The following is a 27,847-nucleotide window of genomic DNA, read 5'->3' as shown; positions in this document are numbered from 1 at the left end:
CTCCGGGCTCCCGTCAGGGGGCAGCACGGGCCTTGCCGAGCCCCGGCTCGCCGCTGGCTGGGCCGAGCCGCCGCTGCCTGCCCGCGCTCCGGAGGATGGAGCTGCGGCTCCCCGAGCCCAGCTGACGTCTCCCCGCCTGGGCGTGTGCAACAGGCTCGCTCTGCCCCGCCGGCACCTGCCCTGGGGCGGCCATGGGGGAGCAGCGGCCGGCGGCCCCCGCGGCCCGCGGCTGAGCCCGGCTGCGGGGCAGGGAGCGGAGCGGAGCGGAGCGCCCCCCTCGGGGATCCCCGCGCCCCCGGCAGCATCCCCCGCCGCGCCCCCGAGCTGCGGCCGCCTCCCACCCGCCGGCTCTGGCTGCGGCCAGCATGTGCCCAGGGGAGCCGGGCCGGGCGCCCGGGCAAGGGCGTTTGAAGGGAACCTGAGCAGGGCGCTTCCCCGGCAGGATGGAGGCAGCGCCGGGCACGGAGCCCCGGGACGGGGCGCGCAGGGCGCCGGGCGCCGACCCGCGGGACAAGCCCCTGGTGCTGGACGGGGAGGCCCCCGGGCGCCCCGAGGGTAGCGCGGGCTCTGGGCCAGCCCAGCCGCCCCGCGCAGTAAGCCCCGCGGCGGCGCCCGCCCCGCAGCCCGCGGCCGGCAAGGCGGAGGCGGCGGAGCAGATCCTGGCGGACGCCGAGGACCCCGCCGCGCTGGCCGGCACCTTCGTGCAGCGCCAGCTCGGGGCCATGCTGCAGCCCGCGGTCAACAAGTTCTCGCTGCGCATGTTTGGCAGCCACAAGGCGGTGGAGCTGGAGCAGCAGCGGGTGAAATCGGCCGGGTTCTGGATCATCCACCCCTACAGCGACTTCCGGTGAGAGGGGCCCCGGCACCTGCTAAGGACCTGCTAGCCGGCCCCCCTGACCCCATCCTCCCTAGCCAGCCGCCCAGTCTGGCCCTACCCAGCCACCCCTACAGCGACTTCCGGTGAGAGGGGCCCCGGCACCTGCTAAGGACCTGCTAGCCGGCCCCCTGACCCCATCCTCCCTAGCCAGCCGCCCAGTCTGGCCCTACCCAGCCACCCCTACAGCGACTTCCGGTGAGAGGGGCCCCGGCACCTGCTAAGGACCTGCTAGCCGGCCCCCTGACCCCATCCTCCCTAGCCAGCCGCCCAGTCTGGCCCTACCCAGCCACCCCTACAGCGACTTCCGGTGAGAGGGGCCCCGGCACCTGCTAAGGACCTGCTAGCCGGCCCCCTGACCCCATCCTCCCTAGCCAGCCGCCCAGTCTGGCCCTACCCAGCCACCCCTACAGCGACTTCCGGTGAGAGGGGCCCCGGCACCTGCTAAGGACCTGCTAGCCGGCCCCCTGACCCCATCCTCCCTAGCCAGCCGCCCAGTCTGGCCCTACCCAGCCACCCCTACAGCGACTTCCGGTGAGAGGGGCCCCGGCACCTGCTAAGGACCTGCTAGCCGGCCCCCTGACCCCATCCTCCCTAGCCAGCCGCCCAGTCTGGCCCTACCCAGCCACCCCTACAGCGACTTCCGGTGAGAGGGGCCCCGGCACCTGCTAAGGACCTGCTAGCCGGCCCCCTGACCCCATCCTCCCTAGCCAGCCGCCCAGTCTGGCCCTACCCAGCCACCCCTACAGCGACTTCCGGTGAGAGGGGCCCCGGCACCTGCTAAGGACCTGCTAGCCGGCCCCCTGACCCCATCCTCCCTAGCCAGCCGCCCAGTCTGGCCCTACCCAGCCACCCCTACAGCGACTTCCGGTGAGAGGGGCCCCGGCACCTGCTAAGGACCTGCTAGCCGGCCCCCTGACCCCATCCTCCCTAGCCAGCCGCCCAGTCTGGCCCTACCCAGCCACCCCTACAGCGACTTCCGGTGAGAGGGGCCCCGGCACCTGCTAAGGACCTGCTAGCCGGCCCCCTGACCCCATCCTCCCTAGCCAGCCGCCCAGTCTGGCCCTACCCAGCCACCCCTACAGCGACTTCCGGTGAGAGGGGCCCCGGCACCTGCTAAGGACCTGCTAGCCGGCCCCCTGACCCCATCCTCCCTAGCCAGCCGCCCAGTCTGGCCCTACCCAGCCACCCCTACAGCGACTTCCGGTGAGAGGGGCCCCGGCACCTGCTAAGGACCTGCTAGCCGGCCCCCTGACCCCATCCTCCCTAGCCAGCCGCCCAGTCTGGCCCTACCCAGCCACCCCTACAGCGACTTCCGGTGAGAGGGGCCCCGGCACCTGCTAAGGACCTGCTAGCCGGCCCCCTGACCCCATCCTCCCTAGCCAGCCGCCCAGTCTGGCCCTACCCAGCCACCCCTACAGCGACTTCCGGTGAGAGGGGCCCCGGCACCTGCTAAGGACCTGCTAGCCGGCCCCCTGACCCCATCCTCCCTAGCCAGCCGCCCAGTCTGGCCCTACCCAGCCACCCCTACAGCGACTTCCGGTGAGAGGGGCCCCGGCACCTGCTAAGGACCTGCTAGCCGGCCCCCTGACCCCATCCTCCCTAGCCAGCCGCCCAGTCTGGCCCTACCCAGCCACCCCTACAGCGACTTCCGGTGAGAGGGGCCCCGGCACCTGCTAAGGACCTGCTAGCCGGCCCCCCTGACCCCATCCTCCCTAGCCAGCCGCCCAGTCTGGCCCTACCCAGCCACCCCTACAGCGACTTCCGGTGAGAGGGGCCCCGGCACCTGCTAAGGACCTGCTAGCCGGCCCCCTGACCCCATCCTCCCTAGCCAGCCGCCCAGTCTGGCCCTACCCAGCCACCCCTACAGCGACTTCCGGTGAGAGGGGCCCCGGCACCTGCTAAGGACCTGCTAGCCGGCCCCCTGACCCCATCCTCCCTAGCCAGCCGCCCAGTCTGGCCCTACCCAGCCACCCCTACAGCGACTTCCGGTGAGAGGGGCCCCGGCACCTGCTAAGGACCTGCTAGCCGGCCCCCTGACCCCATCCTCCCTAGCCAGCCGCCCAGTCTGGCCCTACCCAGCCACCCCTACAGCGACTTCCGGTGAGAGGGGCCCCGGCACCTGCTAAGGACCTGCTAGCCGGCCCCCTGACCCCATCCTCCCTAGCCAGCCGCCCAGTCTGGCCCTACCCAGCCACCCCTACAGCGACTTCCGGTGAGAGGGGCCCCGGCACCTGCTAAGGACCTGCTAGCCGGCCCCCCTGACCCCATCCTCCCTAGCCAGCCGCCCAGTCTGGCCCTACCCAGCCACCCCTACAGCGACTTCCGGTGAGAGGGGCCCCGGCACCTGCTAAGGACCTGCTAGCCGGCCCCCTGACCCCATCCTCCCTAGCCAGCCGCCCAGTCTGGCCCTACCCAGCCACCCCTACAGCGACTTCCGGTGAGAGGGGCCCCGGCACCTGCTAAGGACCTGCTAGCCGGCCCCCTGACCCCATCCTCCCTAGCCAGCCGCCCAGTCTGGCCCTACCCAGCCACCCCTACAGCGACTTCCGGTGAGAGGGGCCCCGGCACCTGCTAAGGACCTGCTAGCCGGCCCCCCTGACCCCATCCTCCCTAGCCAGCCGCCCAGTCTGGCCCTACCCAGCCACCCCTACAGCGACTTCCGGTGAGAGGGGCCCCGGCACCTGCTAAGGACCTGCTAGCCGGCCCCCTGACCCCATCCTCCCTAGCCAGCCGCCCAGTCTGGCCCTACCCAGCCACCCCTACAGCGACTTCCGGTGAGAGGGGCCCCGGCACCTGCTAAGGACCTGCTAGCCGGCCCCCTGACCCCATCCTCCCTAGCCAGCCGCCCAGTCTGGCCCTACCCAGCCACCCCTACAGCGACTTCCGGTGAGAGGGGCCCCGGCACCTGCTAAGGACCTGCTAGCCGGCCCCCCTGACCCCATCCTCCCTAGCCAGCCGCCCAGTCTGGCCCTACCCAGCCACCCCTACAGCGACTTCCGGTGAGAGGGGCCCCGGCACCTGCTAAGGACCTGCTAGCCGGCCCCCTGACCCCATCCTCCCTAGCCAGCCGCCCAGTCTGGCCCTACCCAGCCACCCCTACAGCGACTTCCGGTGAGAGGGGCCCCGGCACCTGCTAAGGACCTGCTAGCCGGCCCCCTGACCCCATCCTCCCTAGCCAGCCGCCCAGTCTGGCCCTACCCAGCCACCCCTACAGCGACTTCCGGTGAGAGGGGCCCCGGCACCTGCTAAGGACCTGCTAGCCGGCCCCCTGACCCCATCCTCCCTAGCCAGCCGCCCAGTCTGGCCCTACCCAGCCACCCCTACAGCGACTTCCGGTGAGAGGGGCCCCGGCACCTGCTAAGGACCTGCTAGCCGGCCCCCTGACCCCATCCTCCCTAGCCAGCCGCCCAGTCTGGCCCTACCCAGCCACCCCTACAGCGACTTCCGGTGAGAGGGGCCCCGGCACCTGCTAAGGACCTGCTAGCCGGCCCCCTGACCCCATCCTCCCTAGCCAGCCGCCCAGTCTGGCCCTACCCAGCCACCCCTACAGCGACTTCCGGTGAGAGGGGCCCCGGCACCTGCTAAGGACCTGCTAGCCGGCCCCCTGACCCCATCCTCCCTAGCCAGCCGCCCAGTCTGGCCCTACCCAGCCACCCCTACAGCGACTTCCGGTGAGAGGGGCCCCGGCACCTGCTAAGGACCTGCTAGCCGGCCCCCTGACCCCATCCTCCCTAGCCAGCCGCCCAGTCTGGCCCTACCCAGCCACCCCTACAGCGACTTCCGGTGAGAGGGGCCCCGGCACCTGCTAAGGACCTGCTAGCCGGCCCCCTGACCCCATCCTCCCTAGCCAGCCGCCCAGTCTGGCCCTACCCAGCCACCCCTACAGCGACTTCCGGTGAGAGGGGCCCCGGCACCTGCTAAGGACCTGCTAGCCGGCCCCCTGACCCCATCCTCCCTAGCCAGCCGCCCAGTCTGGCCCTACCCAGCCACCCCTACAGCGACTTCCGGTGAGAGGGGCCCCGGCACCTGCTAAGGACCTGCTAGCCGGCCCCCTGACCCCATCCTCCCTAGCCAGCCGCCCAGTCTGGCCCTACCCAGCCACCCCTACAGCGACTTCCGGTGAGAGGGGCCCCGGCACCTGCTAAGGACCTGCTAGCCGGCCCCCTGACCCCATCCTCCCTAGCCAGCCGCCCAGTCTGGCCCTACCCAGCCACCCCTACAGCGACTTCCGGTGAGAGGGGCCCCGGCACCTGCTAAGGACCTGCTAGCCGGCCCCCTGACCCCATCCTCCCTAGCCAGCCGCCCAGTCTGGCCCTACCCAGCCACCCCTACAGCGACTTCCGGTGAGAGGGGCCCCGGCACCTGCTAAGGACCTGCTAGCCGGCCCCCCTGACCCCATCCTCCCTAGCCAGCCGCCCAGTCTGGCCCTACCCAGCCACCCCTACAGCGACTTCCGGTGAGAGGGGCCCCGGCACCTGCTAAGGACCTGCTAGCCGGCCCCCTGACCCCATCCTCCCTAGCCAGCCGCCCAGTCTGGCCCTACCCAGCCACCCCTACAGCGACTTCCGGTGAGAGGGGCCCCGGCACCTGCTAAGGACCTGCTAGCCGGCCCCCCTGACCCCATCCTCCCTAGCCAGCCGCCCAGTCTGGCCCTACCCAGCCACCCCTACAGCGACTTCCGGTGAGAGGGGCCCCGGCACCTGCTAAGGACCTGCTAGCCGGCCCCCTGACCCCATCCTCCCTAGCCAGCCGCCCAGTCTGGCCCTACCCAGCCACCCCTACAGCGACTTCCGGTGAGAGGGGCCCCGGCACCTGCTAAGGACCTGCTAGCCGGCCCCCTGACCCCATCCTCCCTAGCCAGCCGCCCAGTCTGGCCCTACCCAGCCACCCCTACAGCGACTTCCGGTGAGAGGGGCCCCGGCACCTGCTAAGGACCTGCTAGCCGGCCCCCTGACCCCATCCTCCCTAGCCAGCCGCCCAGTCTGGCCCTACCCAGCCACCCCTACAGCGACTTCCGGTGAGAGGGGCCCCGGCACCTGCTAAGGACCTGCTAGCCGGCCCCCTGACCCCATCCTCCCTAGCCAGCCGCCCAGTCTGGCCCTACCCAGCCACCCCTACAGCGACTTCCGGTGAGAGGGGCCCCGGCACCTGCTAAGGACCTGCTAGCCGGCCCCCCTGACCCCATCCTCCCTAGCCAGCCGCCCAGTCTGGCCCTACCCAGCCACCCCTACAGCGACTTCCGGTGAGAGGGGCCCCGGCACCTGCTAAGGACCTGCTAGCCGGCCCCCCTGACCCCATCCTCCCTAGCCAGCCGCCCAGTCTGGCCCTACCCAGCCACCCCTACAGCGACTTCCGGTGAGAGGGGCCCCGGCACCTGCTAAGGACCTGCTAGCCGGCCCCCTGACCCCATCCTCCCTAGCCAGCCGCCCAGTCTGGCCCTACCCAGCCACCCCTACAGCGACTTCCGGTGAGAGGGGCCCCGGCACCTGCTAAGGACCTGCTAGCCGGCCCCCTGACCCCATCCTCCCTAGCCAGCCGCCCAGTCTGGCCCTACCCAGCCACCCCTACAGCGACTTCCGGTGAGAGGGGCCCCGGCACCTGCTAAGGACCTGCTAGCCGGCCCCCCTGACCCCATCCTCCCTAGCCAGCCGCCCAGTCTGGCCCTACCCAGCCACCCCTACAGCGACTTCCGGTGAGAGGGGCCCCGGCACCTGCTAAGGACCTGCTAGCCGGCCCCCCTGACCCCATCCTCCCTAGCCAGCCGCCCAGTCTGGCCCTACCCAGCCACCCCTACAGCGACTTCAGGTGAGAGGGGCCCTTGCCCCTCCTGACCCCAGCCAAGCCCCGGTCCTCCAGCTGATCCACAGGGCGCTCAGGTTGCATGCATCCCGCCCATCCCCGTGCAAGGCTGTCTGCCCAGCTCCCCCGCCATGTCCTCCCTTCTGCCAGCCTGGGGCTGGCGCTGTCCTGGGTGCTGACTGCGAGGCTGCAGGCTAAGCCTGGCCTTCCCCTGCTGGAGTGGGCCCTGCTCAGCCCCGGGGGTGGGTCCCGGTGGCTCATAGGTTGAGGTCTCAGCGGAGTGAGGGGGCTGCAGTCTGTCCTCCCTGTCCCCCATGGCCCATACCCTCTGCTCCTCCAGCGGTTGCTCCCTCGTGCCATGAGCATCCGTCTTCTGTTTGTGCTGGTGCTCTGGGGCCTGCAGCCCCGGTCCCATTTTGCGGGGGAGGTGATGTGGGGCTAACCCGGATGCCAGGGTCCTCTCACCAGGCTGGGGCACCTGAGCCCTACAGCGCTAGTAGGAGGCTAGGGGGTGACATCCCAGGGATGGCTGGGCAGTGAGCTAGGGCGGGGTGGGGGGGAAGGCTCTGTTCCCCAGGAAACCTGGAGGGGCCCTTCCTCAGCAGCTTGTGCTATTCCTACAAGCCAGGCACCAGGGTCCCTCCTCCCCAGACCACTCAGGAAGCTCAGTCTTGTCACCAGGGTCCCTCTACCTCCAGGTGGGAGCAGGGCAGCAGCTGTAGGGGAGCTGTAGGGGAGTTGGGGACTAAGAACTGACAGGACACAAATCCAATGCCGTTCGCTTTGCTGTGCAGGAAGTTTCTATTTCCAAGTCCTCACTATCATGAGCCTTCCCTGCACCCAGACTCACCAGCATCACTGGGCCACTGGGTTTTACCCCAAGGAGGCCACACCTAGAGTGATCCCTCTGTTATTCTTGGGAACCCCTTTCAGGCAGGCCCGGTGTGACCCTGGGAGGCCAGCTGATCACCAGAATCAGAAACTCCCCTGCTGCCCAGAATTCATCCCCTGCCCCTTCTCCTTGGAAGGATTCCTGTCCCTGACTTTCCAGGGACGGGCTCTGTCCACCACATGGTTAGTCCTCCCCTCTTGCACTACTCTCCAATAAGGCAGGGGCTAAAAGTAACATGCAGAGAGGCCAGGGGACTGACCGGGATGTGCTTCTGCTGCCCAGCAATCGTTCTGCTTTAGCATTTTCCAACCCTATAGAATCCCAGGCTAATTCCTCTGGCTGCAGGACATAGGGTATCCCACGCTCAGCCCTTGGGAGTGACTCAAACCCTCCTACTCCTGCAGTCCCAAGTGTTCCAGCAACCTCTTGCATAGCTCACTCATGCATCCATCTGAGCCTGGCAGTGCTTCGTGTATGGACAGGGCAGAGCTTCTAGGTAGCTGGGCCGAACCGACCTCACTCACCGGGCACCTGTGCACCCCCAATAGAGGAAGACTGATCCTTCTGTCTGCCTCTGAGTAGCCCTTCTCTCTTGCCAGTGGACTAGGAGCTGTTTTTAATTTGTGAATGTACTGAGGAGTCGCACCACATCCAAGGAGATTAACTCTCGTCCCAGCTCTAGCAGAAGGGGCGCCTGCAGAGCCCTCCCTCATCAGGAATGGCTCTGGCTGTGCAGGCTGGTGGTGGAGATGTGCTGGGAAGGGCAATGTGACCATTTAGCGCAGGGTGTGTGGCAAGAAGGTAGGCCTTGTGATGGCAGGTCCAGGCACACCATGTCCCTGGGATCTCCAGGGTGTTACTGGGATGTCTACGTGGTGGGAAGGAATTGGATGTCACAGCGTTGTTGAGTCACATAGGATGGACTTTCTCTATGGGGGATGAAGATGCAAGACGTTAATTTCTAGTGGAAAATTATGCCACAGTCACTGTGACCCAGCACAAGACTAGCACCTGAGTTCCGTTGTAAAACTGAAAGTAGCCTGCTCACATGTAGGTGTAACCAGGGGTCCCCCTGCAGAGCCAGGCAATGCCCGGAGGCCCTGATTCTCATTGATGCTAAGGATCCTTTACACTGCTCCAGCAGAATGCGAAGGGCCATACAGCAGCCATGTGTTACATCTGCACCCCTGTAAGGGCCTCAGCGTAAGTGAGAAGGCCCCACGTTTACAAGCTGCAGCTTCTGTGAAGTCATGTTCCCTGCAGCTCTGCCTGTTGAAGGTGACAGGGTGACATGCAGAGGGGCTGGTAGGTAGCTGTCCAGGTTGGATTACGCTGATGTTGTTTATTATCTGCATTATGGTAGCAGCTGAGACCAATCGAGATCATGGCCTCATTGTGCTGGGCGCTACTTGACACAGAATAAAAGACGGGCTTTGCCCTAAAGAGCTTACAAGGTAAATCTGAGACAAGAGGCTCCAGGTGGGTTTGGGCAGTCAGCAGGAGGGGACTGGGAGAGGAAGGTCAAGGTTAGCTCAGTGAGCTTATGTATGGCATTTGTCAGGGGCCAGTGAGCTGGGGCAGATGACATTAACCGCTCCATAGCCAGAGTCCTTCGGGGCTGGCACTCCTAGCAAAGTACTAATCAGAGGAAAGCTCTTGACTGCAGCTGGAAAGTCCCCAGAGTCGTGGCTTGGAAAGGGTTAACCCAGCGTACAGCGTGGCCCCCAGAGAGGCATTAGTGACCAGCGCTAATCCTCAGCTCTGACTGTTGGTTTCTCCTGTTAGGGAAATTTGGGGCCCCGCCACTGTTAGCTCTCCAAAGCCTCTTTCTCCCTGCAGGAGGCTGGACTGTCCGTGACCTGAGTTGGCACCTGACTGTGCACCCCAGATACCGGGGGGCTCTCTGGCTCTGACTTTAATTTGTTCCTTTAAACTATTCTTGGCTACAGCGCCAGAGACACCTCACGTCCATACGGACACTGGTCATGAGGGCTGGGTACAGTTCTGCTGGTCACAGGGAGAGCGGGAGTGTGAGCTGGCTAGGTTACAGCAGAGAGAGGAGGAAAAGAGCCACATGGGGCTGGGAGGAAGGAGCAAAACTGCCCTTGATTTCTTCCTGTGAATGATTGTGGACTCCTCCATTACTCAGGGCCTGTCATGAGGGTCCAGGTCTGCGTGGTGGAGAGGGGAAGGGGGATGTGTGTACCTGTGATGGGGTGTCAGAGTATGTTTGTCACACTCTGTGGGCCTGTCTGAGCCTGGCTCCCTCTCTGTGTAGCTTGCCAGAGGATGTTGTGAAGGCCAAGACTATAACAGAGTTCAAAAAAAGAACTAGATCAGTTCATGGAGGATCGGTCCCTCAATGGCTGTTAGCCAGGATGGGCAGGGATGGGCTCCCTAGCCTCTGTTTGCCAGAAGCTGGGAATGAGTGACAGCGGATGGATCACTTGGTGATTCCCTGTTCTGTTCGTTTCCTCTGGGGCACCTGGCACTGGCCACTGTCGGAAGATAGGACACTGGGCTAGATGGACCCTTGGTCTGACCCAGTCTGGCCGTTCTTATGTTGTGCTTGTGCAGAGCGCTGGGTTGTGTGTTTTTTCCCTGGCATGTGCAGGTGGAGTCCTTGGCATGGTCAAACCCTCCAGAGCAATCGTCTGTGCCAATTGCTGGTCTACCAGCCAGGTTCAGCAGGTGGAATCCAAGCCCGTTGGTTTCAGGATGGTCCCCCCTGCATGGGGCGCACAGGCCCAGCCGCTGGTGTCCTTGTCTTCCAAGTCTCTGCTGCCAGGCAAGGGCTTTTCTGAAGTTCTGGTCCTTGGTTTTTGAGCAGAGCCCTTCCCTCCGCCATGAGCATCATGTGACACTTACACTGGGCCCTTGGCTGGAGTTCTCCTGAGCAGGAAGCATTGTTCCCTCAGACGGTTGGGAGATGGGCCCTGCCCTGCGTTAGAGGCTGGGGCAGGCTGTGGTATGGGGTATGGGAGAGACTGACGAGGTTAGGAGTGTTTGGTTAGAGAGGGGCTGGATAAGGTGGTGGCACCAAAGCAAGAGTTTTACAACACGATGGATGTGATGCTGCATGTCAGCCAGGCCCCTCCCTATCTCCGTGTAGAACAAGAGCAAAGGACCAGGCAATGAAACTCAAAGGCAGCAAACTCCAAATTGATCCAAGGAAATATTTTTCATGCAGTATGTGATTAACCCATGGAGCTCACTGACACAAGAGCTCACTGAGGTTTAGCAAGATTAAAAAAGGTCAGACATTTCTGTGGAGAATGAGAACATCCACAGCCCCACTTGAGTGTGTTTAGAGAGAGAATTTTAGGGTGTAATCCAACCTCTAAAAGAGTCTATTATGGGGGTTCTTCCCCCTTCCTTTGAAGTATCTGGCCACTGTCAGAGAGAAGAGTGGGGTGGATGGGTCTTCTGGCGGTGTCTCTGGGGGATTAATCTCTCTCTCCACTTCCCTCCTGGTGTCTGTCTCAGGGAGGAGCTAGTTTGGGTTTCTTTTCTTTCCCCCGTTCTGAATGTGGCGTTGACGTAGGACACGGTTGCCCCAGGGAGAAATCTCCTCCATGCCTGAGAGGCAGCCATTGTGTGGGATGAAATTACACAGCCAGCTACTCTCGGGCATTCAGGTTGGGGAGCCAGAGCATGTCAGGACAGAGGCAGAAGAGAGATGTGCGAGGGGCACTGGCGAAGGGCTCTGCCAGCGGAGGGGTGAAGCTCTCTCACTGTGTTAGCCCCTGGCTACTGGCCAGTCTTGTTCTGCACCTCCCCCGAGGCTAGGGTGTTGACAGAACCTTCCAGAACCAGCAGTGTTCTCAGCGCATTCCCCGTCTCGCAGTGGGGACCCCCCCACCAGCACACGGCCCAAGAGCTGAATAAAAGCAATAGTGGGGGGATGCTTGTCCCGCTGGAGACCAGCCCAATGGGGGCAGGACGTGGCTGGAGGGAGCTGGAGTCCCAGACACATTGACAGGGGCTACCTGCAAGACGGTTTCTGTCATGGACTCCCTGGCTTTCCAGGGAAGAAAGGGCTTTGGGGAGGCATGCAGGTGGCAGCAGCCAGGAACTGAAATGAATAAACTAGCAGCAGAGGTCGAAGGCCACACTCAGGGGCAGGGCTCTGCCTGCCTGGGGCAGAGGGTTTAGAACCTGTCCTTCTGTACTCATACCACTTGCTGCTTGTTCCTCCTCAATAAAAGACTTGCTCGAACCAAAGGTCCCTTTAGATCCTCTCAGAGCCTTTGCCTGGATCCCAGCCATATTCCGAGCCTGGCTCTGGAACTGCGAATGCAGCACTCCTGCTTGGTTGATTGGTGCTGTGGTGGCACCTAAAGACCATAACCAAGATCATGGCCCCATTGTGCCAGGTGCTGCTCAGACACAACATGAGAGACTGTCCCTGCCCCAGAGCCCCTGCAATCTGAATGGACCCGACACACGGGCTGAGAGGAGAAACAGAGGCCCTGACCAAAGCCACCCTGCAGATGAGTGGCAGAGCTGGGGTCTCCTGAGGCCCAGCGCGGTACCCAGAAGTCTCTTCTCTGCTGATGCTGGCCTTTCCCCTCAGTGGCTCAGAGCTCCACCTGAGAGATTCACTGGAAGAGGCAGCATCTTCTTATACCTGGTTTTAAATATTTTTTGTAAGGGCTGAAGCCAAGGCCCTGGGGAAGGTCAGGGCAGGAACCCATTAAGCCAGGCCGGCCCCTTGTGGAGGTCACAGCCTGCAAAGCCTGATGCATCCATGTGCCTGCAGAGGCCTGGATTCTAGTCTCTTCCCCAGAGCAGCTTGGCTTTGCAGAGTAAATTCATCTGGCACTGGGCCACCTCTCCAAGGTGAGTTAGTGGGGCTGTAGCACATGGTGGGAGGTGAGTCCAGCAGGGGAAAAACCAGGCTGAGAATTGCAGGAACCTCCCATCTCCAAAATCCAGAGCACAGCCCGAGATGCCCAGGCACAAAATTGGTGCTATAGGAGATACAGGGTCTCCCCTCTGCCCAGCGCAGAGCACGCCCTGCAGCATCAACTGCCAGAATGCTAACCACTCCCTCTGGCACCCGAGGAGCACCGTGCCCAGGCCTGGGTGGGACGCAGCAAGGGGTGTCACTCTCCCGACTAGTGCGGCTCTTTGGCCCTGTGGCTTGTGCCGCTTCCTCTCACCCATCTCCTGGGCAGCGGGTTGCCCTCTGGCACGGAGAGGGCGCTGGCTGCAGACACCCCTCAGCCCAACAGAGGGACGGCAGGAAGGTGCATCTCCTGTAGCCCTCAGCCCCATCTCTGCCTGCATGGCCACACTGTGCTCAGCACCCCAGCCTCTTCACGGCTCTGACCATGAGGCAGGCTTTGGGAACCCACACTCACCCTGACCCAGAGGGTGCTGCAGGGCCCCCCTTCCTGGCCCCGGAGCCCTGCCCCTCCCATCCTACTTGTGTAACTAGAGAGCTTATTCTAAACCCTGTAAGCCCCTGTGGGCAGTGATAAGGATAAGCCCCTGCCCCCCATCAATGCTCAGGGGCACTCTGGAGGGCCAGAGCCAGAATTCCTGGGGAGGAAAGAACCTGGGACCCCCTGTGCTTGGCCACTTGTGCCTGGGCACTTCAGCAAAAGCAAATTGCCCTGAAGCGCAGAAGCGGAACCCAGTGGGGACTCTTTTATCCTCCCCCTCCCTCCACCCTACCCCCAGCTACACCCACGGGCTACACCCTCGAGCTCCCTCCTGGAAGTTAGGGCTGGCACAATAGGCACGCGGGGTGCTAGGGAAGAGGGAATTTTGATCCTTGAGCTTCAACCCCATGATCTCAGACAGAAAGGGACAGAATCCATCATCTGAGCTCCAACCCCAGCCCTGACACCGCTTCCCTGGGTGCAAGTCCCATCCCCCCTCTGGGCTCAATCTGCCCATCCATGACCCTGATCCGCCTGCCTGGTGGGTGCCTGAGGTGCCAGGAGCGAAGGTTTGCACGGGGACGCTGGGAGGTGTAATCTCTTTACTCCTTGCTGTTGGGTAAAGCACCATCAGGGAGGGTCTCCGTACCCTGCCTCTTCATCCACGGGAGGGATCTCCTCTCCCCGGGCTGCCAGGACTCAGCCTGACACCCTCCCCAGGGGGAAGAGTTGGTTTCCACAGGGGCTCTCCATAAGGCCCCCACTCTCGATAGCCTAGGCATCATCTTTGAACCCGAGCTCTCCTCTTCCTCCTTCACCGTCAGAACTGGCCATCACCATCTCAGCAACACTTCCTGGGGCCTTGCCTCCCCCTTCCTGGACTCCTCCCCCCGGCCTTCAGCCCCTTTCACGGGGACTATTGCAACTCTCTTCTGCCAGGCTCTCCAAGCTCTGGTCAGCAGCATGGGCACAGCGAGGTTACCCCTTCGCCACTCCACCCTCTCCCTTCTGGGTCAGAATCACCCTTGCTGTTTTCAGAGCCTAGCCCAGGGCTAGGGAAGGGATCTGGCCCACCTGTTCCTCGTTAATAGCTGCACCAAAGACAGCCGGGCTCTATACAGATCTGCTCTCTTGTGAAGAGGAGAAGGCAGGAGATGGGAGAGGACGCTGGGGCAATGGCTGTGATGAGCAGGGGGGAGGGTTTGGGCCTGGAGGCTGCTGTAAGCAGATGGAAAAGGCCTGGGAACTCCTGTGGAGATAAAGAGCAGGGCAAGACGCCAGGTGGAGAGGGAGGCCAGCCCCCACAATGGGGTGGTGGGGGTGGTGGAGGATACATACTCCTTGTGGAGTTACTGAATGAAAGGGAAACTGAGGCAGGGTGCTGCAGAGCCACTCAAGGCCATCAGATGCACTTGGCAGGTAACCAGTGCTGTTACAGAGCCCCTCAGACGCTGGGTCTCTGTTCTCTTCTCACCAAGCTTTGGCTGTCTTGTGCCTTCATGGATCTCCCCACTGTTGGGGCAAGAACTTCCCCCTCCACAGCTCGTACCACCAGGCTCAGCCACCCTATCCCTTGCTGCCTCAGCAGCTCCTCGGCTCCTTTCATAGCCATCTGGAGCCTTCTCTCTCTCCTTCCCTGCCACTGTGCTAATTCCTCTCCCCTTGGGATCTCGGGCTGGGTGCAGACTCAGCCCCTCTGTGCTCTGGTTGTTTGGGGGCACAAAAGTTGGGATTAGAGCTGTCTGGCCTGGCGTGTTGTGTCGCCCCCACAGATGGCTGGCAAGCTGCAGCTTGGAATGACAAGCTGCTCTCAGCCCTCCCAGGTGGAGAGACAAATGGGGAGAAGTGTGTGTGCACGCACATGTGCATCCGGTATCTATATCTGTTTGGGGCATGGGCAGTGGGAGGAGGATATGTGTCCGTGTCCATGCATGCACATCCGGTCTCTATATCTGTTTGGGGCATGTGCACGCAATCTTCAGGGGGTTTATAGAGTCCAAGGCCAGAAGGGACCTTGCTGATCAGCAAGTCTGACATCCTGTGTCACGTAGGACATGGGACTTCCCCAAATCGGTTCCTGTTGGATCTACAGCCCGTTTTTTTAATTTGAGTATTTCTGGTGATGGAGAATCCCCCACAGCTCTGGGTAAATTGTCCCAATGGTTAATTACTCTCACTCTTAAACATTTGCACTTTATTTCCAGACTGAATCTGTCTCGTTTCAACTTCCAGCTGTTGGCTCATGTTAGACTTTTGTCTGCTAGACTGAAGAGCCTGTGATCAAATATCTTGTTCCCCAGGAAGGTACTTACAGACTGTGAGCAAATCACCCCTTAAACTTCTCTCTAAACAGATGGAGCTCTGTCACTGTAAGGCAGGTTTTCATGCCCGTTCATCATTCTCATGGCTCTTCTCTGAACCCTCTCCAGTTTAAACTGATCCAATTTGTCATGCAGGTTTAGCTACTAGAAGGAAGTTTTCATTCTTTCCCTCCCTTTCTCCTTCCCTGGCTCCATTTCCCATCTCCTTTCTCATTCCCCTGCTCCTCTGTCCTCTGCTTCGTGCCCGCTCTCCGTTCCTCCCGCAGGTTTTACTGGGACCTCATCATGCTGCTGCTGATGGTGGGGAACCTGATCATCCTGCCCGTAGGCATCACCTTTTTCAAGGATGAGAACACACCGCCCTGGATTGTCTTCAACGTGCTCTCGGACACCTTCTTCCTGGCTGACCTGGTGTTGAACTTCCGCACGGGCATCGTGGTGGAGGACAACACGGAGATCATCCTGGACCCGCACACCATCAAGATGAAGTACCTGAAGAGCTGGTTCCTGGTCGATTTCATCTCCTCCATACCCGTGGATTACATCTTCCTCATTGTCGACCTGGAGACTCAGGTGGACTCCGACGTCTACAAGACGGCGCGGGCCCTGCGCATTGTGCGCTTCACCAAGATCCTCAGCCTGCTCCGCCTTCTGCGCCTGTCCCGCCTCATCCGCTACATTCACCAGTGGGAGGAGGTGGGACCGCCAGGGGAAAAGCATTTGGGGGTCCCTGCCTGGAGGGATCAAGGGGGGCTTCAGAACCCCTGGCCAGGGGAGGGGCATTTTGTGGACCTGTGGCTGGGAGGGGCTTTGGGGGGGGTTAAGGGGCATTTGGGGGCTCCCTGTCCCCTGCTGCGAGTACCTGGAGAAGAGAGCTGGCTTTTCACAGTCTTTCTCCTGGCTTATCCCCTTGCTCAGATTTTCCACATGACCTACGACCTGGCCAGCGCTGTGGTGCGGATCTTTAACCTCATCGGCATGATGCTGCTGCTGTGCCACTGGGACGGCTGCCTGCAGTTCCTGGTGCCCATGCTGCAGGATTTCCCTGCGGACTGCTGGGTCGCCATCAATCACATGGTGGTGAGCACCCCGCCCGGCTCTTCTGCTCTGAAGCCTGAGATCCCCAGGCTCTCCGTATCTCCCTGAATTTGCTGTCCACTGGGGTGGGGCCGTCGGGCTCCAGCCTGTCCCTTCCTTGTGGTCTCTGCTCTCCTCAGCACCTGTCATCCCATTCTGGTTTAAGAGACCCCTGCGGCAGAGCAGTGCCATCCACTGCCCTGGTGCTTGTCGTGGGACATAAGGAGCAAATCCTTTACTTTACAAGGCAATTGGTTAAAACCATCCCCCATCCCAGACTGTCGCCACAGAGCTGTATTCCTGTGGGCTCCCGGAGGAGCGGTGCCCAGGAGCAGGCTGGTTGGGGCAAGGGGGGAATCCCTGGCCAGGGCCATGGGCTCTGTGCAGAATCCCAGTCTCCACTGTGGCCATGACACATGCACGGTGTCACTCACTGTTAACAATGAATGTGCTGGAAGGCAGATCCCCTCCCACCTGGCTCAGCGGCCATGGGCTGCATGGGGTCAGTGAGGGCAGAATTTGACCTCCCTGCCCCTGTCCCCAGGCCAGGCTGGCCCTGCAGGGCTAACAGGAGAACTGCCTTTGTGGGGGTTGATCTCCTGAGTGAGAGACTGGGGCAGTTTGCAGAGCCGGGCTGCAGTCTGTGTAACGGGGATCGTGGCGTGTGCATGGGGTCGGGGAGGCTTAGTGTTTATAAAAGGATAGGCAGGTGATAAATAAACCTTATGCTGATGGCTCCAGCCTGGGAGACCTCACGGACCAGACCATCATGCATGTTCCAGGCTGGGAGCATCCCCTGGCACACACGTTGCTACACGCAGACTCTTACACACACCCATGTGCACACTCTTAACCTGTGCTAATTACCCATGCACACATGTGCTGTCCAGCGGGGGGCTGATGGCGATCCCGGAGTCTGATTGCAGCCCCACTGGCATCAGTCAGACAGGGGAATCTCTCAGTCTGGGATTGTCCCTGCTGCAGCACATCTCTGCCACTAATTAAATCCGACAAACAAGGGAAATCCCTCCCACCAGCTGCCAAGAGACAGCAGGCAGTGGGGGCTCCTGCTGCCTCCCTGGGCGCTGGGCTGGGGGCAAACCTCTGGTCCTTAGATCAGCCCAGAAGCTGCCACACCCTGGGGAACGGGGCCCTGCCCCGGGGTGTGAGGCCACAGACCTGTTCCCCTGCTGGTTGGGAGTTCACATTTCCCCCACCCTGGGGTGGGAGATACAAAGAGGCTGCAAAGTCAAAGAAATGCCTGGCTACAGTGGCAGGAGTTAGCCCGGCTGCAGCCTGCTCAGGTGCCCTCCTGTCTGCAGAATGACTCCTGGGGGAAGCAGTACTCCCATGCCTTGTTTAAGGCCATGAGCCACATGCTCTGCATTGGGTACGGCCAGCAGGCTCCGGAGGGGATGACCGACGTCTGGCTCACCATGCTCAGCATGATTGTGGGTGCCACCTGTTACGCCATGTTCATTGGCCACGCCACTGCCCTGATCCAGTCGCTGGACTCCTCCCGCCGGCAGTACCAGGAGAAGGTGAGTGCACTGCGGGGAGTGAAGCAGGCCCCAAAGCTTAGGCAGGGTGGTAAGGGGCAGGCCTTGAGGCAAGCGGGGGGTGATGGGCTGGTGCTGTGGGTGCAGGGGAGATCGGGCCTGGGTATGAGCTGGGAATGAACACTAAACACTGCCTGACCCATGCCGCTCCTTACCCGCTTCTTCCCTGGTTCTATTACTGTGTCGGCACAGCTGGCCCAGGGCTGCCTGGCTCCAGGCCTTTGGAGGCTGCCTGGCACCACGCTGCACTCTTCACTCTTGCCCTGGGGCTCAGGCCGCAGGCATGGCCCCCTCCCACCCACCTGTGGAGCCCCTGCCCTTCCCATCTGGGTGTTTCCAGCCCTGGCATGAGTGGTTCTGTCTGTCCCTCCAGTACAAGCAAGTGGAGCAGTACATGGCCTTCCACAAGCTGCCCGGGGACACGCGCCAGCGGATCCATGAGTACTATGAGCACCGCTACCAGGGCAAGATGTTCGATGAGGAGAACATCCTGGGGGAGCTGAGTGAGCCTCTCAAAGAGGTAGGGAGTCCTGGAGCCAGGGCCAGCCCCGTTGCCCCCTCTGGGTGGTGGTCGCTGGCGGGTTGCTGCTCTCAAAGGGGTATATTGCTTCCAAGTGACCCTCTGCTGCCCTCCTCCCAGGAAATCATCAACTTTAACTGCCGGAACCTGGTGGCCAATATGCCGCTGTTCGCCAACGCCGACCCCAACTTTGTGACAGCTATGCTGACCAAGCTGCGCTTCGAGGTTTTCCAGCCTGGGGACTTCATCATCCGTGAGGGCACCGTGGGCAAGAAGATGTACTTCATCCAGCATGGCGTGGTCAGCATCCTCACCAAGGGCAACAAGGAGACCAAGCTGTCCGACGGCTCCTACTTCGGGGGTGAGGCTGGGCTGGGACAGGAAGGAAACAGCCATGCAACTCCCCAGATGGGAGGGGGCATCTGTGGCTCAGGGGGCTGGGATGAAGATGTGACGGGATCCACAGGGTGCAGCCTGGGACCGTGGGACCTCTGTGCCCCCTTAACTCTCTCCAGCCTGGGCTGTCTCTCACAATGCCTTGCTAGTGACCAGCAGCGAACCCTTCCAGGTGCTGTGATAACTCAGCACAACTGCATATGGAGCCCCACACCCAGCTAGATTGCATGAATTCTCCCAGAGCCACTCACGAATCAGACAAGGAAAGGCACCAGCCCGTTCCCCCCAGCTGCCAGCACTGTACCTCAGGAATATACTGTCTTGCACTGCTCAAGACGAGCAATGCAGATTTATTAATTGGTTCACCACTTCATCAATGGAAAGTGGATCTACACCAACCTTTGCAAACCTGAGCACACACTTCAGGCAAACTCATTGGTAAAGATAAACAGTTAAACAAATCTATGGACTACAAAAGATAGATTTTCAGTGGTATTAAGTGACAGGCAAAATTTCAGAGTTAGTTACCAAAAGAAAAGAAAATATAAGCAGTCTAAACTCTCAACCCTATTAGACTGGGCAATATCTAGATAAAGCAGTTTTTCTCAGCCCACTGGATATTGCAGTTCATAGTACTCAGATTTCACCCTTGAAATCTGGGCCAGTCTCCTCTGTTGGAGTCTTAAGTCTTCTTGTTGCTTGCAGCATAGGTGGGGGAGGAGAAAAGGTGAAGCATGGGCCCCTGTGTCCTGTTTTATACCCTCAGTCCCATGTGCTTGGAGAATACAAGGCCAGGCATGTCTCATGGGCATTGCTGAGGCCCCAGGCAAGGTTGAGCAATTCCCCTGGTGTGGCCTTATGCAGGTGAGTTATTGAATTGTAGCTCCCTGGCTGGACAATGGCTGGTGCTGGTTGTTTGACACCCACCCGGGAGTTGGTCACTTTCCTTGCTGTTGTCTCTGGGGGGCTAATATCTGGCTGATTCCCCAATTTACAGCATGTTTTACACCCTACAACACAATTCTCACAACTTAATATGCATTAATGATACACATCTATAGATAGAAAAATGACTTTCACTACATCAGAACCTTTTCCCTGATACCTCTCTCAGCCTGCTTTATATGCAAGATCACAATCAAGTATAAAGGAGGATATGGGGGTGTCACGGAGTCCCCAGGTTCTCTCTCCAGCTCTGGGAAGGCAGTGGGGGTAAGAATGGGGGAGGAGTGGCTGGGAGCCAGGACTCCTGGGTTCTCTCCCCAGCTCTGGGAAGGCAGTGGGGGTAAGAATGGGGGAGGAGCCAGGACTCCTGGGCTCTCTCCCCAGCTCTGCGGGGGAAGGGGAGTGCTGTCTAGTGGTTAGAGCAAGCTGTGGCCATGCCGCACAGAACTCCTGGGTTCTGTTTCCAACTCTGTAAGTGGCTGTTGCGTTGCCTGGGATTGGTCCTTTCCGCTCTTCGTGCTTCAGTTTCATTCAGCTCACAAGCTCCTGTAACATAAGAGGCACTAGACAAGGTAACCATCTCCCCTTCTCTGGCTGCCAGAGCAGGGAGTAAAGACGCGGCCTGTGGCAGCTTTAGAGATCAATGCCAGCAGGGAGGTGACCGTAGCCATGATGCCGAGCTCTGTGTCCCACAGAGATCTGCTTGCTGACGCGGGGGAGGCGGACAGCCAGCGTGCGTGCCGACACCTATTGCCGCCTATACTCTCTCTCGGTGGATAACTTCAACGAGGTGCTGGAGGAGCACCCCATGATGCGTAGGGCCTTCGAGACCGTGGCCATGGACCGCCTGGACCGCATTGGTGAGGGACCGCCCACCCCAGTGCATGCCAGCCACCCCCGCGAATCTCCTTGCTCCCAAGCAGCTGCTGCCCTGGCACGTACCCCCAACTCCCCGACCGCCTTCCCCTGTCCTTGGGCCCCTAATGTCAGGGACATTTCTTTCCCTGCCTCCTCTGGGGCTGGGCTGGGCAGCCCTGCTCTGGGATTTCCTCCCTCTCCCCATTAGGAGGTAAGGGGACCTGCTATATGGCATTGCTTTTGTTCACAAGGAGGGTCTATATGTTACTTCCCACACCCCAAGCTCAGCCACCTCTCACTGCCTCCCCCTTGCAGTCCTTACTGGTGAGGGCCGACCTGACTAGCTGCTGGCCCTGGGGGCAAATGGGACCCAAGGGCACCAGGTCTACGCCCTTCTCACATAGCCTTAGAGAGACACTCAGCCAAGAAAATCGCTAGTGTCAGCATAACCCTCTGGTAGGAGCAGGGAGCCAGGACTCCTGGGTTCTATCCCCCCGCTCCTCACCCTCCCCATCTGTAAGATGGTGGGGATGCTCCTATCTGCCTGTTTCTCCCATGGTGCCCCTGGCCCTGGGGCACAGCTCAGGCAAGTGTTGGTGACCCTGTGTCTTCTCTCTGCGCCTCAGGTAAGAAGAACTCCATCCTCCTGCGCAAGCGAGCAGAGCACAGCTCAGGGGCCATGAACAATGAGATGATCCAGCAGATCGTCAAGCATGACCGGGATATGGCCCACAACATCCAGGACCTGCAGCAGATGGCGGTGGGCCGGGAGTTGAGTGGCAAGCCGGTGATCTGGGAGCCCCTGGTGCATGCGCCACTGCAAACGGCAGCTGCCACCACCAACGTGGCCATTGCCTTGACTCACCAGCAGAGCCTGCAGGCCCACATCTTCCTGCCACCCTCCTCTATCTCCAGCCCGCTCTCGCCTGAGGCCACCCTGCTCACCAGGCAAGCGCGCAGGTCCCAGCCCAGCCTGGGGGGCTCCCGGCCCTCCTCAGTGAGCTCCCCATCCAGTATACAGCCCCACCTGCAGACGCCTGCAGCCAACTCCCCTTCATCCCCTATGGTCCAGTCCCAGTCGCCTCTGGAAAGCGGGGGGCCGAAGGCCGGACATGTGGGACTGCCACAGCCAAGGCTGGTGCAGAAGGGGGAGCCCCTGGCAATAGCAAAGCAGCCCCTTACGGGCTCCCAACCCCAGCTCTCCAAGTCCCGAGGCACCTCAGTTTCCACGTCACTTCTCCAGCAGCCAGCAGGGGGTCCATCCCCCAGCTCTGAGCAGGTGCTCCCAGCAGGGAGAACTCTCCACTACAGCCTGTCCCGAGCCACCGGCTCCCACATCTCGCTGCTGATGCAGCCGCAGCAGCTGGTGAAGCACAGGAGCATCCAGGGCCTACCTATTGGGAGGCTCACACAGGACGTCCGGCTCCTGTCAGCGTCTCAGCCATCCCTCCCCAATAAAGTCACCCAGCAAGCAGACGGGAGCTCCTCCCATCAGGGCAGGAAGTCAGCAGGGAACCTGGCTCACAGGTCATCTCCCTCGGTAGCTGGACTCCTCACCAAGCCACCCCCTGGGGTTCCAGGTCAGCCAGCACACCCGCAGCAGATGCCTTCCGGATCTTTAGTCCAATCCAGCCGGCCCGTGAGTGGAGCGTCCACGCCGCAGTCTCCTGTCTCCACGCCCAGGCATGCGGCAGGCCCCTCCCGCAAGGGCTCCGTGGCGTTCAGCCCTGAGGTGGAAAGTGGGAAGCCCAAACTCCCGTCCAACATGTGAGAGCCCAGCGCTGTAGCCAAGCGTGGGGGAGAGAAAGGAGTGGACTCTCTGGAGAGCTGTGCTCCTGGGGCTGTGTCTGACATGGAGCTGGGGCAGGGAGAAAGGGGGACAGCCTCCCCCAAAGCCCCCACCCAGGGCTGAGGCTGAGTGGGCAAGGAGAGGAGATGGCCAGGGGTGACCACCTACCACAGACACGGACTCTGCTTGAGTCATGTGCCTGGCTGCAGGGCAGGCTCTGCCTTGGGGTCACTCTGGGATACTCCTGACTCCACTGACGACAGGAAGCCTCTTCTGCACCCCACAGCAAGGGGGCAGGGGGGCCATGGGCTGGGCTGAGTCCATCAGTGCTGTCTTCACTTTGCCTCTCCCAGGGACACAAACCTTGCTATGGGGCCCTGCCCCATCCCCTCATTCCACCCCCTCCCAAGGGGCCCAGCCCCTGCCCTGAAGGGCATAGGCCCCACCGCAGTGAGCAGCGTCAGGAAAGCACTCGGGGGCTCCTCCCACTCATGTTTCTCTGTTAGGAAATTCTCCCAGCCCCCAGATGCGTCCCCACAATGGCCCGCTTAAAGCCTTTGCCCTGTAGGGGAGGCAGGGTGAGGGGGATAGGGCCAGAGCCCCAGGATAAGACCTTTCCCCTCACCCACAGCCGGGGACAGAGTGGGGGAGATGGACCCCATGGAGAGGCCTTTGCACTGGGGGGTCAGAGCGGGAGGAGATGGGGGGTTCCTGAGAGCCTGGAATCCCCCTCACTCCAGCTTCCAAGCCTCTGTACCCACAGTAGGACACCTGGGGCCCCATGGCACTGCCTACCATGGCCAACCCAGGAAGCCAAGATGAATCCATCCAGCACCCTGTGGTCCCAGGCAGCTCCGAGTCCCCAGGACTCCAGGTGTCTCCCCTCTCTCCCTCTTATCCCCAGCTGGTCTAGTCTGAGAGGCCACACAGATCCTCATACATGTGGCCTTTGTCCCCAGAGGCCTGGCAAGTCACTGCTGGTTGTGAACACATCTCAGCTGCCCCATCTCTCCCATAGAGTAACTTTAAATGTGTGAAGCTGGAGCTCATGCGAATTCGTCTAGCCCTAGAGAACCCAGTTCCCTGGGGAAGGGAGGCACGGGGAGCAGGCATGTCTCATCCCCCACCCCTCCGATCACCTGGTCTTTATAGTCAGATGGTCCCTGTAGAAAGGGGCCGTGGGCCAGGGCTGTCCTGGCTGTAACGGTCTGGGCTGGATTTGAGCTGGTGGGTTCCCTTGACCTCACAGCTCCTGGCCTGCCCTGGAGTCGAGGAGGCTAACTCTGAGGACATAGGCCCAGTGCTGGCTGCCCTGAGGGGCTTGTTCATGGTATCCCTGGGTTGTCAGGAGAAGATTAATCAACTCCCCTCAGTGTAAGGAGCCAGGCCTGGAAATGCAAAAGCTGCATAGAAATGTCCCCAGATCCCCCAGGGCCTATGCTGGGTTGCCAAAGGTGATGTGTGTTCCCATGAGACAGGCTCTGATGGATGTTCTGGGAGCCCTGGGGCAGCCAGACCCAGGGATCTGACTAAAGGGCCTCCTTGGCTGGGTCTTGTCCCCTCACTGTACTGAGGCAGGGAGCACAGGCTAAGGGCAGGGGCTGTAGTTCAGGGCTCTCAGCATCACACCGAGATGTGCATTTCTCACTGGGTGTATTCTTAGCAGACCAGACTGTTTTCTGCTCCCCTCTTGTGGGAAGGGACTTGGAAAGAGTTTTGCTACCTCTGCTCTTGACTGCTAGCTCCTGCACCCCTGGAGGGTCTTGGAGAGCTGGGCCAGGGGGTTTCTCTCCTCTTACCTTGGAGGCTGGTGCCCCATTGCCTGGGGTTAGTCTGAGTGAGCAGCACTGTCCCAGGGAGTTCAGTGTAAGGGGAAGGGTTGGTCCTCACCCCCTGTCTATGGTCAAGTCTTGCTAAAGACCCACCCCCAGTTTCTGGAAGTCAGTCCAAGATGTTCTTCATCAGCATTAAAGTGACTCCAGGGAGATTGCAAAGGAGATGCTCACACTCCCCCTCCCCATGCCAGTCAGTCACGCCCCAGTCACTGTCTGGATCTCAGCTCAAAGCAATGTTGCTTCCTTCACTTGTAGCCTCCCCATGGGGAGGATTCTGCGTCCCTGTACAGAAGGGTTGGGATTTCCGGGGAGTCTCCCGGCTCAGCCCGAGCTGCCCCTCTCCAGGAACCAGTAGTTAGCAATGTGTGTGCGAGTCGTGGCTCTGCTAAGCAGCTGAATTCTGCTGATGGTGTTGCTTTCGGGTCCAAACGTGTTACTGATTCGGGTTAGAGTAGTGCCCCCCCCCCAAACTCTGCTGTGCTGTATAGCTTCTTCTTTCCACTACCAGAGTCAGGAAAATTGTTCCTTGTCGTCCCTGCTCTGGGAGCACTGACAGTGTCAGCAATATGAAGCTCAGCCCTGTAGGTACCTGTGCTAGAGGCGATAGACCCAGCCATGGCTAGGCACGGTGTTGGGCTAGGGTTTCTTTTCATAGAATATTTCTTAAAGGTAAGTTGTTCAGTTCTTCTCTCCATTCGTATTTTGGGATGTTGGGACCAGAGTCTTCACTGCAGGACGAGGAGGGGGAGCTCAGCCCTTGGCGGAGTTCAGTCCAGTGGGAATCACTTGGATGCCTATATTGGAGGGAGTATTCAGCACTGCCTTCTTCTCATGGACTTGAGTGTCCTTTTCCTCTGTCCCTGCCTCCCCCCTCCACTTGGCCCCGTGTGTCTGTCCCAGCAGCTCCTCTAGAAGGGGCCTGCAGTCAGGTCGCTTAGATTCAAACATTCCAGGATCTTCTTGTTTACACTACGTAATGTAGAGACATTTGTAGCAATTGTGGTAGGATTCCATTGAAAGGAAGAGTGCTGAGGTGTGGGCTGGCCCAGGTGGCAGCTGCAGAGCTGTGGCCCTCCTTCCACAGCGCCTGGACCCTTTCTGGTCTTTCCAGAGAGGAAACCGTGCTCTGTGCGGCTGTGTCACCCTGCGGCTCTTCCCCTGCAGGTTTCCCGTCATTGCTAACCCCGGGCAGCCCTGCTACTGAGCGTGCCAGTGTTCACGGTGCTCTGGGTAACCCCCAGCACAGTACCACTGTGCTGCCCGGCCTTGTTCTAAGCAAGGTTACAAACACGGCAGCTGTGTCTGTTTGTGTCACCCCAAGGAGGTGGGGGAGGGCTAGATGCAGCAGGACATAGCTTCTGCCCTAGAGAGAGGCTGTCACTCCCGCCCATATTAGCAACAAGGGGAATCAGGCTGGGGGAAAGGCCACAGTAGAAGCACCCTGCGTGTGTGTGTGTGTGTGTGTGTGTGTGCGTGCACGTGTGTGCAAGTCTAGTCACCAAAGACCATGATCCTTCACTCTTGCACTCACAGCAGTCGATGTACAGAGCTTGTAGTTTTCATATTGCAGAGACTTTAAAAGCGTTTTTCAATTTTCAGTCGTTGTACATAACAGATTTAAATAATAAAGAGTGACTCCAAGCTGGCATCTAACTGCACCTCTGTCAATAAAGCAGCTGCGGCCCAGTGAAATGCTACCCACCCATCACCTGCGGCTGGGGTTAGAAAAGCCCCTAGCCCCTGCTCTTCAGCAGTCACAGCTCTAGATGTCCTCCCGCCCGTGACTTCTTTGGTCATGGTGCCTATTAGTGACAACAGGCCAGAGGGAAGGCAGCCCCCTTGTGCCCTTTGCTCAGGCAATGCCTGTGCAGGCACCTTGGTGCTGGCAGTTCAGAGTCTGCCTTGCTCTCTGGGGCAGTTCAGGGTAATTCTCAAAGCCCTTCAACCCTGATGAAATTGTAATGATGCCTGGGCTCGTCCAGGGACTGCAATGAAACCGGACAATGCTGCTTCCCAAGACCAATGGCAAAGCAAAATCTAGCTACTGGGAGAGGATTGTAGATGGGGGTGGCGGAAAAATTGTATCCCCCAAGCCCTCATTGGAGCCAGGAAGCTGTGCGGCAGAGGGGCAGGCAAGGCCAAAAAGAGAGACCAAGAGAGATGGGGACAGAAGCTGGGCTCTCCCTGAGATTTCAGTGGGGCCTTGATAGGCCAGCACAGTTGTTTTGGACAGGAGGCACTGCAGAGGAGAAGGCTCTCACCACACAGAGAGGAGGCAGCCAATGTTAGCTGAACAGAGGGAGCTGGGGGAAGGGGCGGCTTGACTGGGGTAAGTCTGTGGTGGATTTTTAAAACAAGGATAGCGTACTGAGTCAGCAGTTTGCACTTGGCCCCCCACTTCCATCCTAGGAGCCGAGAGGAGGGTTTGGCTGCATCGTACCCCCACACATACATCACCCACTCCCCAACGGGCAGCAAACACTCCCCCACAGACACAGCAGCAGCAGCTGGGACACCACCACCCCCCGCTTTATTTTGGGATTAGTATTTAATCTTTAGAATCTTTCTTCCATTTATTAACTGGGGGGAGGGAGGGTTGATAGTGCCTGATTGCAGCTTGGACTTTAGGCATTAAGCAGATTAAATCAAGGTCACACAGGGCACAATGGGCTGTTGCTGGGGATCCAGGCACCCCTGCAGCCAACGAACATTTCTGCAGGGAACAGAACCCTCTGCGGCGTGTGCAGCATCCAGCCAAAACCCAAGGCAAGCCCCACGGACCTGCCCTGGGGTATAGATCTGAGCCCATCCACAGGCAGCTGCTGCAGCCTTACAGTATCCCACTAGCCAGTTCAAGATGGGGAAAAGCAGAAGGAGTGACCTCAAAGTAGTGCCCAGCTGAATGCCAATGCTGCACGCTTTCCCCAGCCGTGCCCAGGGCTGCAAGCTTCCCTGCAGCAGTGCCTTGTCAGTCCCCAGTTAGGCTTCTAGCACAGTGCGCTGGCCCCCAGTCATGCCCAGCTGGGACTCCCAGTACTGCCCCTGAGGCACAGCAGTGTCTGTCTACCCCCTGGGGGGGGGGAATAGGGCTGGGCAGCAGGTGCCCCTGTGTCCGTCTGTCCCCAGGACATTTACTCACTGGAGGCGCTAGCAGCAGCCCCTCATTGTGCAGGAATTAGGCTCCATGACACAGGAGGAGTTCAGCCCCGATTAGCAGGTTTCTCGTTAATTTGATTATTTCAGATTATGCTGACTCTGAGCATCTTAGACTCTGGGCCTTGGGCTCCCTGCATCCCTGGGTCCCTGTTTGGGAATGCCAGGGGCAGCGCTGCAGCCTACCAGCTGTTTGTGTGGATGATGGTCAGTGGCACTGACAGCCGCCAGGGAGAGGGTCCCCTTGCTGGGGCTGGGAATCCCTCTGGAGCAAGGTGCATGTGAGGCCTGTGCCCCTTAGAGCCCTGGCTCTCACGGGCATGAAGCTCACCCATGCACCTTGCACCAGGGCTCTTCTGCTCCCTCATCCATGAGCCCAAGGAGAGAGGGAGTGCAGGGAGCACCTGCTGGGAGCCCCAGGGCTGGGCCATTGTAT

The 27,847-nt window shown here is 60.5% G+C and overlaps 1 protein-coding gene across 1 annotated transcript; it reads left to right on the top strand.

Moving 5' to 3' along the window:
- On the top strand, window positions 1–25,906 carry HCN3 (hyperpolarization activated cyclic nucleotide gated potassium channel 3). Its single transcript, XM_084613241.1, has 8 exons — window positions 1–847; window positions 15,546–15,975; window positions 16,198–16,359; window positions 17,679–17,897; window positions 18,289–18,435; window positions 18,556–18,796; window positions 20,472–20,636; window positions 21,261–25,906. The coding sequence occupies exons 1-8, from the start codon at window positions 444–446 to the stop codon at window positions 22,403–22,405; spliced, it is 2,913 nt and encodes a 970-aa protein (XP_084469367.1). The 5' UTR covers window positions 1–443; the 3' UTR covers window positions 22,406–25,906.
- The last annotated feature ends 1,941 nt before the right edge of the window (window positions 25,907–27,847 follow it).

Source organism: Lepidochelys olivacea, assembly GCF_965140295.1.
Source record: "Lepidochelys olivacea isolate rLepOli2 genome assembly, chromosome: 24".
Taxonomy (NCBI): domain Eukaryota; kingdom Metazoa; phylum Chordata; order Testudines; family Cheloniidae; genus Lepidochelys; species Lepidochelys olivacea.
This window is presented reverse-complemented; position numbering and strand designations above follow the sequence as displayed.

Bases quoted from the DNA above. Each gene is read 5' to 3' on its own strand.
- HCN3 (XM_084613241.1), top strand. From the start codon at position 444: ATGGAGGCAGCGCCGGGCACGGAGCCCCGGGACGGGGCGCGCAGGGCG. The intron at 16,360-17,678 runs GTGAGCACCCCG...TCCTGTCTGCAG, and splicing joins TCGCCATCAATCACATGGTG to AATGACTCCTGGGGGAAGCA. The intron at 18,797-20,471 runs GTGAGGCTGGGC...TGTGTCCCACAG, and splicing joins CGACGGCTCCTACTTCGGGG to AGATCTGCTTGCTGACGCGG.